General features: G+C 35.7%; 1 protein-coding gene across 1 annotated transcript; it reads left to right on the top strand.

The window, feature by feature from the left end:
* Positions 1-1,691: 1,691 nt before the first annotated feature.
* Positions 1,692-19,004, top strand: LOC116260174 (protein farnesyltransferase subunit beta). Its single transcript, XM_031638306.2, has 15 exons — positions 1,692-1,884; positions 2,986-3,084; positions 4,747-4,833; positions 7,163-7,268; positions 9,633-9,668; positions 10,882-10,964; positions 11,035-11,088; positions 14,121-14,172; positions 14,483-14,547; positions 16,539-16,595; positions 16,728-16,800; positions 17,608-17,697; positions 17,777-17,912; positions 18,147-18,238; positions 18,502-19,004. The coding sequence occupies exons 1-15, from the start codon at positions 1,853-1,855 to the stop codon at positions 18,736-18,738; spliced, it is 1,299 nt and encodes a 432-aa protein (XP_031494166.1). The 5' UTR covers positions 1,692-1,852; the 3' UTR covers positions 18,739-19,004.
* Positions 19,005-19,043: the final 39 nt, after the last annotated feature.

Here is a 19,043-nt window from a genome sequence, read left to right as displayed (position 1 = left end):
ATAAACATTTTTAAAAAATATTCACATGGGCTCATTTAGTTATCTATTAACGGCCAATGTAAAACTTTTAATAACCCTGAGAGGCATATATGAAATATATCAATTGTGAAAAGGAAAATTTGAGGCCATGAGATCATGCTGTGGAGTTTGGTGGATATCGCCTTGAACTGGTAATTAAATTGTGCACCAGTCATTGATTTGGCACAAATGATGCCAGAAGCACCAATTTTATCAAACTTCCATTGACATAAGAAATGAAGATCGATGATGATATCACATTAGCAAGACAAGTCTTGCGATGCAAAAGTAGCATTTTAAAAACTGTGGAACTTTTAACAAATACTGGTTCTTAGCAGAAAATAATAGAAAATGAGAGAAATTAAATAGGAAATTTTTGGCCAATGGCATTGGCACTCACTTGGATACAATAAATGGAGACACTAGACAAATGATTGAGGGGCACACAGTGCATGAGTAAAGTAATTGTTGGAGACCACCGATTTAAAATTAAATAAAATTTATAAGACTCTGTGGGCAACTGCCCACACATTCTTGGCTACGCCCTAATGAAGTGGGAAAAAATCGTAGGCCCAACAACACGACAAATTAAGACTATGGCTTTTAGAGACAACACATGATATATATATATATATATATATATATATATATATATATATATAACTGAATTATAACATTTATTATATATATATAAGTGAAGATGATTATGTATATATACATTGACTTTGGTTACCAGACTACTCATCTAAAGCATATAAATGGATGATTAAGATACAAAACAAAGAAAAAAAAATGGAAACTAAAATCAGCCTTTTGTCATTGTTTTTCTCTTAATCATGTATCATGTTAGATCAGACTATCATAAATGATGACTTGGTGACTCTAAAGACACCATTCAATTTTCCTGCATATATATACATATAAAGTACCACATGCCATCTAATAAGGACTGATTATCTAAAACATACTAATGATTGAGAAAAAAATAAAAGAAGGTATAAATCATTTTTAAATGATAAAAATATCCACCACTTTTTTTTTTTTTTCTTTATGTTTTTCATCCATCATATTAAATGGAATGACCATAATTAAAAATGGTTGGGTGATTCTAAAAAGCTAGAGTCGCCCTTAAATTTTCATATATATTACATATATATAGTAAAAAAACATATTTTAAGATGTTAAGTAAAAAATGTAAAAAAAGATTAAATTTTATGATAAATTTGAGATTAATAGTTTAATTAATTTCATTTATAAATTTTTTTACAAGCACTTAAATAAGAAGGGAATTGGCCTGCATAAAAGATTTTTTAGATAACACCTACCCTTTTTGCCAAGGACGATTAATGGCAAGCTATCAAGTAAAATGAAAATAGTCAAATAACGGTACCATATCATTTGTGTTTGAGAAGTTTTCGGCTTACTAATTTTCTAAAAATACACTTCCTATTTCTTTAATAATACACTCTGCTATTAAATTATATTGACTAAAGTTTTATCTTTTTTTTTCAGTTAAGGGAAGATTATGTCAATTTTTTATTCGACAGTTTGTATGAAAAAAGTGACTTGGTTAAAGTTTCATAAAAATAGTTTTTTTTTTTACATGAAAAATTCCCTCAGTATAATTAAAGTAAAAAATAAACAAAAGATAAAGACTTATGTCAAAGAAAACACACTCCTTTGTTTGAGCCTTTTCCGCCTCTGCTGCTGCTCCCTATCTCCCGATTCATTCCCGGCCAAAGTCCCTCATCACTCCTTTCCCGTTACTAGTGTGCGGCTGCAGGCGAAGGATCTTCTTCAGGTGGTTCCGCAAAGATAGAGGCTTTAGAATCAGATGGAGGGCGTGAAGGAGGTCCACCTCCAGAGGTAAAGCGGGCTACCCATCGATCTCCTCCGCTTGATACTTCACGTAGTGTCCTGTAATTTTTCCATAGTATGATGCTCTTTGCTGCCTTTAATCGTCCCGAATCATTTACTTTGAATGAGAAAGCAATCATGCTCCACGATCTGTACCCACTTCTCATTGATCATCTCCTAGGATTGTAAGATCCCTAAGTTGCTACACTATTGAGCTCTTTGCCACGAAGCGCTGCCCATTTCATATTCATGAAGTGGATGGGATTTCTCTCTAAATTATGCTGCTTGACGTATCCTTACCTGGAAGTCACTCCCTTACGGAAGTCGACGCCCGTGATCTACCTACCTCCCGGCTCTGGTTTTTCCAGTTCAAAATCGAATTAAGAGAGTCAATGCATTAAATTACAATTGGCCTTTGTAAAGTAGGGGTGTCATGTACAAGATTTTGATTTCTAAGTGTAGAATAGTTACAAAGACAAAATATGATAAAAATAACACATTAGTTACTAATGAATGAAAAAGGATGTGGCGAGCGAACAAGAAAAGCCGATAATGGGTTATGGGATATGGACAAGTAAATATGAATTGGAACAGCGGATTTTCGAAAAAGAAAGCAGGTTTTTTTTTTAATCACTGTGAGAAAGATTGTTACTGTAAGCCCTTGATGGAGACACGAAAGCAGAGATACTAGTATGACGAGTAATATCTGAGGTTCTCAATAGTGAATTCGAGTGGAATTTATCCAAAGCAGAAAACCAGAAAACAATGCTGACTCAAAAGGCTACCAACTACTGCTTTTAGTAAATACAGTGATACTTTTTTCTTGGACACCTTCCAACTAGAACCGATAGGTCCATTTACATGCACATGTGCCAAAATCCAAGGACAGTGGTAATTGAATAGCTACACCAGCTTGTCATCCCTGAGTTGTTAATCTTGAAATTGCTACTACTTGATGACTACTTTTTTACCTAACATCAATCATGCTTGTAAATTTTGTATTAAATTTGTTGGTGCATGTTGCTTTAGAAGCTGTAAAATTTCTCTCTCTTTAGCTTTGTGGTTCAGTTCACATTCTCACTACACCACTTTTTTCCTTTACAAATTCAGGTTAACAGTTAGTCAGGAGGAGCAGTTGAAGGTCGAAGAGAGGGTATCACAAATTTTAAGCGTATTGACTGATGTATCCCCACATACAAAATCCTTAATGTAAGTTGCACTCACCATAATCATCTAGACTTTCAATTAGAGTTGAACTTTGTATTGGTGGAAGAGGAGAAAGATTGATTAGTTGTGTCATCCTTTAAATTGAAAAAACTCTTTCTTCCTTGCTGTTCATGTGAACATGGACCAGGCTTTCAAACATGATAGGACTTTGAATTTGTCAGAAGTTTCGATTTTCTATGCTTGTAGGTTTAGACTTCAGATTGATGTGCATGCAAAACCATTCTTAAATCTGTAACTTGATCTTCATTCAGCTTTCAATTTCATGAGCATATTTAGATGCAAATAAACATGCCCTATTAGATGCCATATTTGGTACTGAAATTTATGTTTGAGCGTTAAAGTCTTGCTAGTTAATTTTATCTGGTTTTTGTTCAGTAATTTGCTTAAATCAGTTTATCTTGTTTAGTGTTCAGTAATTTGCTTAAATCACCAAAAAAGCCTCTATTATCAATATGATTGATAGTTATGATACAGGAGAATTGGTATTTTGTGAACATAAGATGCACATTCAAATACTCTGGTGTGTTTGATATGTCATCACAAACATTGATATATTTTGAAATATTGCAACGTTAAAACAGAGTGACATGTTTTTTGTCCGGAAAATATGAAAAATGTTTTCAAACTGTCACCTAAGAATAAATATTCCAATGTATCTTTTTTTTAATCCTTTTTTATATGCATTTTATGTATACGTTTTCCATTTTTTTTGTTTTGTTTTAAAAATTTTAGACGTGTTTTGAATCATCATCAACTTTTTTGTAAGAATTAATTAGTGAAGAATCTCATAATCTCAGACTTTTTTCATTGTACTCTATATATTTTTATTTTTTGAATTTTCAAGATTTATCTGAGAAAAGAAACTACTTTGTCTATAAATACCTCAGAAGAATCTCATTGACTAATAACTGATAATGATATTTATGACTATGGTTTGAAATGATTCATTTGAACAAATTAAATCAAACTTTTCAAACTTTACCTCCAGTGACATGGAGGTTAGAATGAAGTTGATCGATGGAAATATGTAAATGTTTTGAAAAGCTTGTGGCCTGTCAATGTGTTTGTTTGATGGCCTCATAAATCTTATGGCTGTTTCCAGGAAAATTGGGCATCTATGCAAACTATGACCAACCTACTGAATTTCAGCTGAATTAAGCAAAACACACCCTGATTTTGGCTGATTTCATGTTTTTGAAAGATCTGACTAATTCACATGTTATCTATCTTTTTCACCCCTCCAAAATGAAATCTAAACTGATGCATGAAGTCACACACGTTTCAATGCAACACTTTTTTTTTTTAAAATCTTACTGTGAAGTTCAACTTCATCTTTATTTGACTAATTATCTTTTTGGGTTTCATATATATATATATATATATATATATATATATATATATATATTACTTTTGTTTTTGAAGGCCTAGTGTTGAATGTTTGCCTTCATACCTTAAATGTTTGGCTAGAGCACAGTCAGAGACTAGGAACAAAGTTGCTGCACCTGCTTGCCCGGTAGTTGAGGTGGAAAGGAAATAAACATTTTTCATTGTTTCCGTAGTTGGACATGGTAGTGGTACTGTTGTTTCTTGTCAGGAAGAAAGGCAACAACCTCTTCAACGTACTTTGATTTCTTGGTCCTGCAGGTTGGAGCTTTGGAATGACAAGCACATCGAATTTCTGATGGCGGGTTTTAGACAACTTGGACCTAGCTATTGTGTCTTGGATGCAAAGTATTTTATGATTTCCTTTTCTCCTTTCCGCTTATTGTCATGTTGCAAAAAACCATTAGTTTCCTATTTTTGTTATCTTGTTAAATACATGGGCTGGAGAGGCATCCTTGTACTTTCCTTATTTGCATCTTCTGTGATAGATATTTTCTCCTTCTTTAAGTTGAAGCAGATTCATTAAGAATCAGAAGGAGATATATACCTCATTGCAATAAGGTTACACAAGAATGAAGCTAAGTATCTTTTTTTTGTTGATGGAGTTCAGTCAAGATCGTAATTCTGTTGAATTGATTTGGCACCAGTGTCAAACATAGAGTTTTTACAGGGTGGACTCCAATAACAGAGATATACAAAAGAAAAGTGACCTCTAAAATTGAAAAGTAGGTTTACCAAATTAAAACATACCTGCTATGTAAATTTTTAGGTTCTTGAATGGGGCTGAAATTTTATGTGACAGTACCACAAAACGACCTTTTTGCTCTCTTCTTCCCTCTCTCGGGTGAGCATGAGTCTCTAGGTCAGAAAATTGAATGGTTTCTACTTTCTAGTGCATAATTTTAAGTCAAGTTGGATAAGAGCCCAACCTGTCATCAATTTGGTCTGCCCCTGTTTGGCACAAAGCACATCCTGTTCTCTCCTACAATTTGAAGCCTGGGCAAAGACGGCTTTTGAATCTTAATGGTTCCTGAATAAATTACAATTTATATTAATTGGCTGTCAGTAGAAGCTCAGCATTTTATAAACATATGTGTGCTCCAACTTTTAAATATTTAGGCTCTAACTTGTTTCTTGTTATTTAAACAAGTCGTGTTCTCTGGCCTATTTTTGGAAAAAGTGAGGTCGATGTTGTTTGGATTTGAGTCATGTTGAACGTTTCTGGAAAGGAAGAAGGCAAACTGGAGCAGCATGATGTTATGGTGGTCTCAGAGCATATCAATTTTCACAGTTTGGTCAAAATTGGAGATGGTTGAGGCCAACGACTGGGAGATTACATATGAAGGTGTCATTAGTTTTTGACACACCAATGCTGTTGCGAACTTGCGATATTTCAAATACATGACTAAAAAGGGCAGACAGTATTTCTCCTGCAATTGTTTTGGCATTTTTTTTCTTGCTTACAAGCCTGTTACAGTAACCTAGTGGATCCAGTACATGCTTTCCACCCCTCGACCATTTTGGTGAACTATGTTGCCTCCAAAAGAAGTTGCTAACTTTTTTCGAATACATAACAACCCATGTATCTCAAGGAGAGAATTGGCCTCAGACTAATTCAACAAATAGGAGTTTGTTTCATTTGCTCCTCCTGGAAATTCATAGCTGCAAGAAAGTTTCAACTTTGATGGGATATATACCGTTATTAGAAGACAAAGTCTGTGAGTTTTTCAACTTTGATGACATATATACCTTTATTATACAACACAGGCGTTGAGTTTTCATCTGGAAAAGGAAGCACCCACGTGCTTGTCCTTCTTTTGATACACATGCAGCCCTTGGTGGAAACAAAGGACCAACAGCAAACAGATGCTCACACACGAGATTCTTCATCTTACATATCACTTGTGCATGATTTGTGATCATCTGGTCAGGTCCAGTTCAGGAGGTCTTCTAGACAGACATCCCTCTTTGTTATGTAGTAATTCAACTGTAAGGGATGAACCATTCTGTTTCTACCAATATAGAAATGGTGTCTCAGGTGTTTTTGCCTTTACATGATGTTAAATTCCATTGTGTTTTTTTCCAAACATAATTAGGTCAAATATATGAGGTCATTATAATGCAGCACTCCATTGTATTATTTCATTTACATCAGGCTGGAGGCTGCTGCTTTTTTCTTTTTTCTATTCTCTTTTGAACTTGGGACAACCTAGGCTGTTGACTTGCTAAACAAAGAGATGCATGTGCCTAATCTGCCTAGATGCAGATAATCATGATTGATCTTGGTCAGATACTGGACGTCTAGTTGTCAATTCGTTGACCTTTTTATGCATGACTGGGCATATTCAAGGGTATGGATGGCATCTGGCAAGGAATTCCATTATCAAGAAAACATATGTATAATATTTATGCCTGTTGATCAAACTTACCCTCAAGTCATAGAACCATCGAGATTGTATGAGGACCTGAAATGTAAATGTGTCACTAGCTAATTCCTGCATGGTTCAGCATATTATGCACATTCTCTTGTCATGCCTGAAGCAGCATCAGGAAGACCTGTTGATGAAATTTATTATTTTACTAGAAAAATTAAGTTACATTTGTTATTTTTCATCTTTCTTATTTTCTTTTACCAGATCTAATAAGAGGATGATGTGCTGGTATGGCTTCTTTGCAGTCGCCCATGGTTGTGCTATTGGATTCTTCACTCAGCTGCTCTTTTGGGGGAATATGTTGATTCTGAACTTGAGCAGCGTGCAATTGACTTTATTTCTCGTTGTCAGGTTGTGTAGGGACAGCAATTACTTGTTTTCCTATTTAGAATTTTATGATTGTGTGTGCCTATGCATGTGTATTTCTGTTTTTGTAGAATTCTTAGTTTATGACATCTTTGAATATGAGGTCTAGAGTGAAAGATTTGGCGGCCTCTGGTGTTTCACAACACAAAGGAAAAGGAGAAAGAGAGAACAAAATAAAGATGCTGCAAAGGTTTTGTCTGTCACACATGAGATATGCCTAGTTCTAATTCAAATATGTACAGCCTTTAAAAAAATGCATCGATCAAGATACCCTCATAAATAAAATACAACCCTCAGCACGTAAGGAGTTGTAGATCTGGATGACATGTGGATTTGAATTTAGATTAGATCAAGTCCAAGACATTTGTCTTAACAACCTCTCTCAAGTTGTACTTGTTTCATGAATCATGGACACTTTGTCTTCTAGAAACCAAAAACTATATTTTGTCAACCCCTTTTTAAATAAGTTAGCCACTTGATTCTCAGTTCAAACAGACTGAGAAGCAATTTCTCTATCTTCAATCTTTTGTATGATAAAATGGTGATCTATTCCAATATGCCTTGTGGAGCTATGTTGGATAGGATTGAAATCAGTGTCTGTAGCACTTTAATTATCATATGACAATAGCGATATGGAGATAACTTCTCGTCATTTAGAAGTTGCCTCACATAGCTTCAACTGTAGCTGCGGTCATATATGAGACAACAGGCCAGGCTTGGGTTAGATTTCGACCCTTAAGCCCATCAAAACCCAGGAATGGCTTGGCTTATCTACTTAATGGGCTGGGCCAGGGGCCCAAATTAGGGGTAATTAGGAAATTGTTCAGACTGCCGGCATTGTGTTTAGATATATATCGAGTCTGTTGCATATCGTGAAGATTATTAAGTTTAAAAAAATAATTAGAAATTAAATGATAGTAGAGAGGAAAAGTTTTTCTTGAAAAATGGATGGAAACAAAGTTTTCTTTATAAGTGGGATTTAACCCGATCCATCCAAATTGAATCAGGCAGCACTGGCCTAGTATCCACTGCTAGCTATGGACCTGTATTTTGCTTCAGCACTTCATCTTGCAACAACCTTTTGCTTTTACTCCTCCAAGATATCATGTTATTTGCAAGAAACATATAGTAGCCTGAAACGTCTTTCCTTGTCTAGATCTGCTGAGCAATCTGTGTATGCATAAGCAATAATCTTATTGGTCTCTTACTCTCTTTTTATATCGATATATATATATATATATATATATTTATATATATATAATATATCGTACATGAAAGTGGCAAATGGGTTGCTGCATCCAGGTTGGGTACATGCTGTAGCATACCTGTGGTAGTTAATTTTGATTGATGGTTATTATACTTAAGGCTTTGTTCGCAAATATTTTTTTTATACTTATACATATATATACACATATACGTGCATACCTGCACCTGCACACTTGTGACACAGTTGTCCAAGCTTGCATCTGGTGATTTATATGCTTCTTTTTATGAATTTATTTCAAACAGGAAATTCTTGATGATTTCTTTTGAGTATCCTTAGATACAGTAATCACCTATCAGTTTCGAAAATGTTCCCTGACCCTATGCCCTTGGGTTTCTTGATATGGAAGTTTAAGGTGAGGATAGAAACTACAAGGAATTGCATGTCTTTTGAATTTACATACACTTTGATTTTTTTTTCCATGTTTCTTTCATGCATTCAAAAGAATATATTTTCTTTTTTATACCAGGGAAAGCCCCTGGTCGGTATTGTTCCATTGAGACATAAGTTTGATATTGTTCCTGATAGTAAGAAATAATGGTCTTGGCTATGTGTCCAAGCAATTAAATATCTCCATGGGAATTTGTTTTGGTAAATACAGGGAAAATTTTGAAACCTGAAATAGTTCAAAAATGAAAAAAGATGACCAAAAAAAGATGAGAGGAAGGACTTGTTCAGCTAACATATGAAAGGGACATGTTCAGTTAATAATGTTGTCAATAGAAACACATGTAAAAAGCAAAAAAGTGTTGAAAACTGCAATGATGAAAGAAGGAAAATAAACATTTATAATTGCATACAAGGGCATTCAGCTGTGCTAGAGCTCAATGAAGTTAATGTTTTAATAATGTACGTTTTTTTACTTTTAAGTCACCATTTCTGAGTGTTCTACTATATTTTCTTCTATTGGTTATGTGAAGAGGATTCATTTTCATGTTAAGCTCTTTGGTTAGGCTACGATCATGAAGTTTGGGTTATGAGTTATAAGAAAATGTATGTTATGCACTAAGTCATTATGGTGGCTTAGATTGTGGAAGCATATACGAGTCTGTTGTTTTCAATAAATCAACATTTTAATGCTGCAGGATGTTGATGGTGGCTATGGTGGCGGCCCTGGTCAGGTAGGTTATTTAGTTGTCAAGGCTTTTTATTTCTTTGGTTGGCTAAGATGAAGTGTATTTACCTATTTGTTTTTTCAGGGGTCCATATTCTGCTTCTCAAGTCTTTTTTGCAGTGTAGGACAGGCGTACAATCTACCTCTTTGCCACCTTTTTGACTAAAATATCATCAATAATTATTGGAAGGTGGCAACATTCACATGATGAAGCTTATGTTTCCACCATAATAAGAAAATTGCCTATATACTCCAACTAGTATTGTTACGTCAAGTTGGTTCATAGTATTAAAAACAAGTAACGTATTTTAAACTTAACGTGGACCTTGTGCATGAAGGCAAAGACTCCACATAACCAACTTCTTTTTATCAAGTCTCCAGAAAGGTTGAATGTTATCCTATTTGATCTGTCCTGATGCAATTTTTTATTAAACCTTTGTTCTAATGGTGAAAGTGGAAGATAAATTCAACTATTGTAACATCACATGTGGAATGGATTGGGAACAATTTCACATTGAACAAATTTGAAAAGAACAGTTATTATACATACCTGAGCTTAATTACTATCTTAGGTCATAACCCTCTAGGTGTGCAATGAAGCAGTATGGCCAGACTGGCATTTACCAGGCTAGTAGCTTAGTCAGGTTTGGCTAGAGATAATTACAGTTGGTATTAAGCCAATGTCTCATGGTGGTGTAGCTTGTAACATCCTATGCATGGGAATGACTTTAGAGTAGAACCAGACAAAAAGGAATTGAAAAGAATGATGAATCTATATATGCAAGCCCAGTTGCTATCTTTAATCCTAATTTGAAGGCCTTTGGGGGGCCAAATATAAGCAGGCTACAAAGCAGATTGGAATCTGTCAGACCTTGTGTAGTCAAAGTTGCAAGTCAATGACAAGGTGTTAGATACCTTAGAATCACTAGTCTAATACAAAGCAGGGAACAAGAATCTTCAGCATTTACATTTATGTTATCTGATTTGAACAAAAGGGTTTTGTATCAGTTGCAAGATGACTTTCATTCATCTCATACTTATGATTAGTTCTGACATTTGTTTTTGTGATGAAATTGTGTTCACCGGTATTCTCAATTGGACATTAAAAATGCTGCAAGATGTTTGGTTTTTTCTTTGTTCTTTTGATATTTTCTTTTGGCTGGCACTTTTTCACTTTTCCTTTTCTTCGTTGGAGCACTAAATGTTATTTGATTCTTTAGATGCCACACCTTGCAACAACTTACGCAGCTGTAAATTCACTTATTACCTTGGGAGGCATTAGCGCTCTTTCATCAATAAACCGGTACTAATTTCCTTTATCCTCTAATGGTTATGTGTAAGGTTCAACTCTGATTTGGTTCACACTGCTGCAGGGAAAAAATGCACATGTTCCTTATGAGGATGAAAGATCCATCTGGGGGCTTCAGGTCTGGTGTCATGACTTAAATTTGACTTTGATAATGTTTTATGTCCCCATCATCTGCTAACTTACCTGCTTCGCGCCACTTAGATGCCGTTCGCTCCACTTAGGTGCCGAATACTTACACTATCCCCTGGTTTCATGTCACACATCATGGAAGAATAAGGTAACAAGAAGGTATTTAAGGGCATAATCAGGCATAACTTGGAAGCAAAAATTGTCATTTTCTAACAAGGAGATAAATTTTAGTTGGTTAACTTAAATTTTCTTTCAAAATTTATCAGGTCTATAAAATTAATAATCACTAATTAAAATATTTGATAATAATGAGAGAAAGTGATTCTTATTTATTCTCATGACCAAAATGCCCTGAACTTACAAGATGGTTGATCCTAGTGACCTCAAAAACATTGGTCAAAGGTGTTCAACATGTCTAAGGGCAAACATGTTCATACTTGGTTATTTTCATTCCAAATCTCATATTTGTAGTCAGATACAAACATTGAAGTAACTGCTCCAATTATGCAGTGAATCTGAAATGAAAAGGAATGCCCTTATGGCAAATAATAAAAGAATTAAGGACATTAAAGAAACAATTAGATATGAATATGCATTCACAAATTTATCCATAAGTTCAGATCAAATATGTATGAACAAATTGTAACAAGTTAAGAGTAAAAACCTACAGTTAGGATCTTGATAACCAGCTTGTGCAAAAAGCAGTGTGGAAATGTAAAGACTTTTGGTTTAGGAGGGATATCCCACTACATTGGTGTGTCACATAAAATCGTATCTTCAATTAAAGCTGTTGGAATGTATTGACGAGAGAACCAAACATCAAACTCCATTAACCCTAATCTCTACTTAAATAGAGATTAGTAAGAAATTAGAAATCCACCTTATTGGAGCATATTCAAGAAATATTAAAACTCTGATAACTTGCAATTAACTAGCCAAAATAATAAATATTCCTCCCGACGGTCCCCCTCAAGCTGGAGCATAGATATCTATCATGCTAAGCTTGTCACAACATTTCAAGAATGTAGAACTAAGGACTGGTTTGGTGAAGATATCCACCACTTGGTCTTCTGAGGATACACAAACTATAAATATATGTCCTCATTGCATCATGTCCTGAATGTAAAGACAATCAAGCTCGATGTTGTTTAATCCTCTCATGAAACACTGAGTTGTTACCAATATATGAAGTAGTTTTGTTATCACACTTAATCACCATGGTAACAGAGACTTTAGAATTCAAGTCAATCAGTACGGATTTTACCCACATCCTGCAACAGTTTGAACTAACCTCTGTATTCCGACTCTGCACTCCATCTAGCAAAAACTGCTTACTTCTCCATGTGACTAGGTTTCCTCCTACAAAGACACAAGTTCAAGTGGTGGATTTTGTATCTTCAACTGATCTGAAATAGTTTGCATCAGTGTATCCTACAACATCAAGAGAGGAATTCTTCTTAAGTAATACTCCTTCTTTTGGAGAAGGCTTCAAATATCTGTGAATCATCATAGCTGCATCCTAGTGTAATTCAGTAGGCTTGTTCACAAACTGATTATCTTACTTACTACTAGAGAAATGTCTGCCATGGTAACGGTCCCATATTGTAACTTGCTAACAATGATTGATAACTTTTGCTATCAACTGATTCAGACTGCCTCTCAAACAACTGTATCTGAGGATCCATTGAAAATTGGCAGGTTTAGCATCCAACATACCTGTTTGTTCAACAAGTCTAGCATATATTTACATTGGGATAAAACAATCCCTTTACGTCTGTTCTAGCTACCTCAATACCCAAAAAATATCTTAGTGGTCCAAGATCTTTGGTAACAACGTGCTTCTAAAGGTGTGCTTTTGTATCTGAAATATCTTGCACACTACTCCCTACTAATATTTTTGGTCTGCATATACCACCATAATGACCACTCCAGAGTTTTGTCTTCTTAGTGAAGAGTGAGTGGCCGTTTGCAAATTTGTGAAAACCAAAAGAAGACATTACCTCTAACAACATCTGAAACTAAGCACGGGGGTTTGTTTCAAACCATTCAAAGCTGTTTCAACTTACACTGGTGCAGCTGTGTGAAAGGAAAAACAAAAGATTGAGAGAAAGAAAGTATCACGTCATTAGCCCTAATCCCATGTTAAGAAGGGTCAGGGTCAACTAAAAGAAATTACAAAATAAGCCCTCAAAGGAAATAAGAAAGAAAAAATAATACCCTATGACTTCTACCAAGCGGACAGAAAAGCAGTTCATGATTTCTGATCTTCACAACAATGTAAATACCATGTCCATCCATTGTGAATAGAGCCACCAGAAAGTTTGATCACTGTGTCATATTTTTTACACCAAAATCCCACTACTCACGTGAATCAGAAATAAAGGAAGGAAGTGGAGAGGAGGAAGAGAACGAAGAAGAAGAAAAAAGCAAGGGTTCCAACTTCCAAGTGGTGTCACAGCCTCTCAGACGTGAATGGCTCTGATACCATGTTAGAATGTATTGAAGAGAGAACTGAAAATCAAACTCCATTAACTCTAATCTCTACTTAAATAGAGATTAGTAAGAAATTACAGAAAATCCACCTTATTACAGCATATTCATGAAATATTAAAACTTTGATAAATTGCAACTAACTACACAAAATAATACTTATTCCTCTCAACAAAACCATTTCACTGAATGGCTTCTTCTTTACATTTTCTACTCCACTCATGCACGAAATAAAAGAAAGTGGAAAACCTTACTTTGACAGTTCAAATATATCTCTTCTATTTTTTTTAGGTGCAAATGTTCTTCAGATATTTGTGTTCATAACATGGTTGTTATGTCAATAAAAGATGTCATCTTGTGTTTCTAGGTTCACTTTTATCATCCTTCATCTGCAGTGTAGTGCATACTCTAATCCTTTTTTTGTATTATGTACAGTTTGGATGCATACGTAGATTCCAAAGTATTGTAAGCATGGCTGCGTGTGATTGTAATACATTCCATGCTTTAACTGACTCCACTTTTTCCCACCAGAATGCATGAAGCTGGTGAAATGGATGTCAGAGCTTGCTATACCGCAATATCTGTAAGAACTCTTTTGTTACTTATCTATCCCAAAAGTTTTTCTATGTTCTTTTGAGTTCACCTTGCTGTTGTAGGCAAAACCATAAATTTAGTTTAATTAACTGAAGTAACTCTACGTATGTGGCCATACTTCAGATTGTTTTCTGGATCTTTCTTCATAGGATACCACCATAATTTGATGCTACCTAGCATTTTACTTATTTTATAAAGAAGGGAAGATTTTGTGGCGGTTATTTACAATTTCTTTCTTGTGCTTTTCTCTGCTACTCAGTTTTTTTTGTTTTTTGGTGGGGGGGGTGGTGCTTATGCAGGTGGCCAGTATTCTGAACATATTGAACCATGGATTGGTTGAAAATGTTGGATCTTACATATCAAGGTCTGTTATGTTGTCTCATATTTATATTGGTTAAAAATTCCTGGGTATACACTTTCATGGCATGAAATCTAGCATGTCTATTTTCCTGACAGCGAGTACGTGTTACCATGCGATGTAATCTAGCATCTTGTAACTTTGTCTTTAATAGGGTGATATTTGCAACAGCAGCTGAATGGTTTGCTCATGCCTTCTGAATTGCTGGCAATATTGAGTATGCTTAATGCATATTACTGCGTGAAAGTTGAAACACTAGTTTTACAATGTTAACATCTCTCTCCTTTCTCTTGCTTTTCATTGAAGTACTTTTTCTGTTTTTCATATGTTTTATTTATTTAAGTTTCAAGGCTAGGTTTCAAGTGTCAGCTATGGGGCTGCCACCTTGGCTTGCTTGTGAGGATATTTAGTTATCACGTACCACATTTTGAATGTGTTTATCTTGTACTACAATAGGTTTTGCTTCTTCTAGAGTGTAATTTTAGGCATAATAATATGAGTGTGCATGATAGACAATCACAAAGGACCTTCTATACTTCAAAATTTCTTAATATGTTAGATCGTATTCACATTTGACTGTGAAAAAATACAGTAATAAATTTAATCTAAATTGTGCTCCTTAATAGATAAGCAGTGTCAAACTGTTAGGCGTCGGTTCTGAGCTGAGTCGTTTGCTTTCATCTGCTCTAGTGAATCAGCGCGAAGTTACAAAGTCTTAGGGAGTGGGTTAGTGGGTCGGTAAATGGACCCAGTACACGGGTCGGGGAAGGTAATTAGAGAGCCTAACCCAACCCACTTAGTGCTTGTATAAAGCTGAGCAGGGATTAAAGCCCTAATAGAGAATGAAATTTCCCTGTTTCTAAGTGAAGGCTGGGCTTTCACCGAGAGTTAGTGTGCGTGAGTGTTGATTAGGGTGAAGTCTCACACAAACCAATCTACAAAGTCAGATTGAAAGAGAAACGAGCAATTAAGATTTTTACTGGGACTTAAAAATGGGGCCTGACTAAAGGGCTTAAAGATCTCTCTCTCTCTCACACACCTACACACAAACACTCTCTCTCACATGCATGTACACATGCTAGGATGCTGTTCCGCAGGTTCTCTCCTGCATTTACGTACATGCATTATGATGCAACTTGTCATGTTGTCCTCAGGTTCTGTCTTGCATGTACTTGTAGACAATAGGATGCTACCTGTCATGTTTTCCTCAGGCTTTCTGTTGCACACATGCATAAGCTCTAGTGCTACCTTTCATGTACTCCTCAGAATCTCTCTTGCTACCTTTCATGTACTCCTCAGAATCTCTCTTGCATGCACGTGCTCATGCTAGGTTGTTACTTGTTATCTTGTACTAAGGTAGATGGGTTGCCCTCACTGACCAGTTTCTTCTTTATGTTTCACTTTGTGACAAGGTTGGATAAAAACATTTTTAATCTCACCCTCAGGTGTTTGATGAAATGTTTTGGATCTACTGGACCTTTTCCTTTCATGGTCAAATAGTTCACTCGTATCATGAACATTGCGTGTATCTCGTCTAGTGTTGCAGGTCCACCATTATCATTAAGGAGTAGTACTATCTCTATGTTGTTGCAGTTAGCATGTTAGGACTTGTTGGTCACTGATATTGCAGCTGAGTAACTTGAGAATGCAGGTGATGCACATGGACTCTTAGGTGATATAATACCATTCTTGAGGCATTATCAACATGTACATGTAAAGTAAATATAATATTGTGGCAGAACTTGAACTTCGTGCAGATATTCACATGTTTATGATCGGATATACTTACATGATGATGCCCAAGTTGTGCCATTGGAAATGTAATCTCTTATATGTGATTTCATTAAATGCTTCTGATATAATCAGCTTTCTTCATCGTATACGTATGCACAACGTTGAAACCACATAGACTAGCAGCACAATAGGGCCCTGGACAGAGAAACATTCTCATTATTTTATGGTTCCTCCTATGTTGACTATACTGATGTTCGTTGTAGTTGCCAAACATATGAAGGGGGAATTGCAGGGGAGCCTGGTTCAGAAGCTCATGGCGGGTATATTTCTTCACTTCTGGCAGTTAAATAGATATTTTCTTTGTTTTAGAATGTTGTATTTATGACTTTTCAGATTTGTTTCTTAGTTTGTGTTATACAATCTTTTGTTGCCAAATCTTGTTCAATGTGAAGGTACACGTTTTGTGGGTTGGCAACATTAATGCTGATTAATGAGGTTGACTGTCTGGACTTGCCTCGGCTTTTGGTAAGAAATTGTTTCTATTATGTTATGATGCACATTTGGTGAGAGTCGCTGACCCCGTAATGACATTTTTATTGTATAGGTAATGTCGCAAAGTGCTTGTGTTACAGGGAGTAAACATCATTTTATAACTTTGGTAGTTGTTTTTATTGTTCATATAACATTCGAGTGAGTGAATGGTGGCTTAGTTGCCCAGCTCATTCATGAAGCCGTCCAATCCATCATGATGGATGGTTGAGAGATAAATATGGAGAAAAATGTGTGAGATAATATTAGATGATAAAAATGTCCATCATTTTTTATTCTTATTTCTCTCTCAACCGTCCATCAAGATGAATGAGACAACCTTCATGAGTGAACTGGGTGATGTATATATGGATCTCCAAGTCATAGTTTTGGAGAACTCTGTTATCTTACTGTGATTATGTATATCACATCATGCCTCACTTTTTACATTTGCATCCATGTGACATAGGTGCGAGAATTGCACAGGAGGAGCTCAAACAATAATCAAAACCGAAATGAAAAATATCCTTATTGATATGTTCAGATGTGATGTATGGGACATGGGTTTCATTAATTCGCTATGTCTCTAGTACTTGTTGAAGCTGTGAACCTCTAATTATACTATTGTAAGCCCGAATGCACAAACACACATTTAAAGAGAGGTGTTACTGTCAGAAACCATGGTTCCACAGTTGCCTAGCACATATCCACACACTTAAATGCTGCATAGTTTCTTATACGAGTATTTTAGAAGATATGGTTGATTCTGTTTCTTAAATAACTTCTAGGAACGTTTTCAAACAGGACTGGGTGGTGTTTCGTCAGGGAGAAATAGAAGGTGGTTTTCAAGGTCGAGCAAACAAGTTAGTGGATGGTTGTTACTCCTTTTGGCAGGTACTTTTTCGTTCTTTTTTGGAGTGTTTTAAGTGCGTCATGGTCTTAAAAGTTTCTCACTGATGCTTTCTTTTAATAGGGGGGAGCTCTTGCACTTCTTCAGAAAATATCGTTACTTATTGATAAGCAACTGAAGATGTCATTTTTAGGTTCAACCAGACAATCTTCAGAGAGCACCTTCATTACCGATTTAAATCTCTCCAAAGAAGGAAAAGGTCTTTCTTCCAATGGAGTGTCTACATAGATGCATTTTATGAGTAATTTGATACCCGTCTCTGAAATTATTCATCACAGATAGAGATCTGTTAGCTTGAATGTCTTCACAATATCTTCATGAAGCATATCAATTTTCCATATGCACGTTCATTCCTTGAAAAAAAATCTCGTGTTTATTTACACTGCAAAGATCTTGTTGGCATCTAAATTAATCATCGTAAAGACTTGAACAGATACTGGATTTTCTTTCCTTGATGGGGTAGCCGAGTCTGGACCTTTGTTTGATCCGTTCGCCCTACAGCATTACATACTTTTATGTTCTCAGGTAATTTTTTTCTGTTTATCACAATGTATCTAGCTGCATATCAAAACCAAGACAACGTTTCCCCTGTGAAAGTATATTGCCTTTTAGCTTTTTCCGAAAAGCTGAAGTTGACATTCATGTGGCATTTCATATGGAATTGAAGGTCCCATTTGCCTGTTTTCTTGATTTCCTTTGTAACAGAACATACATGGAGGATTATGGTTGCATAATCATGTGCAAGGATTAGTTATATGGCAGTAATTCTCAAGTTTTGTGAAGCGCAGGTTTTGGAAGGTGGATTCAAGGACAAGCCAGGAAAACATAGAGACTATTACCATACTTGCTATTGTCTAAGTGGTCTTTCTGTATGTCAGCATAGCGAGTCCAAGGCCGTCGGAGATTCACCAAAACCAACCAGTGTGTTGGGCCCATTTTCCAATTTGCTGGAGCCTATTCACCCTCTCTTTAATGTGATTTTGGACCGATACTACGAAGCGCATGACTTTTTCTCGAGGATGTAGCAGACACCTGCACTTGAGCTTTTTTCTTCAATTCCTGGAGTTGGCTTTCTTTGATTGCTTCACTGGCATCTGCCTACAACTGAACTTATTGTACCATCGCTAACCTCATTGAAAAGTTCTACCCTACCTTTCTGTAGTTCATAGCAGTGTCATGAGTTGAGATTTTAAGGGTCAATCCAGTAATTTAACATTACATTAACACCAAATAGAGAGAGAGACATGAGAAAAGCAAAGAGCATTCTTTGAATCGTTAACTACTTCTGTTTCATTGTTTCTTATGACTCCCACCGGTGCAAGATAGATAA

Source organism: Nymphaea colorata, chromosome 9, assembly GCF_008831285.2.
Source record: "Nymphaea colorata isolate Beijing-Zhang1983 chromosome 9, ASM883128v2, whole genome shotgun sequence".
Classification (NCBI taxonomy): Eukaryota; Viridiplantae; Streptophyta; class Magnoliopsida; order Nymphaeales; family Nymphaeaceae; genus Nymphaea; species Nymphaea colorata.
This window is presented reverse-complemented; position numbering and strand designations above follow the sequence as displayed.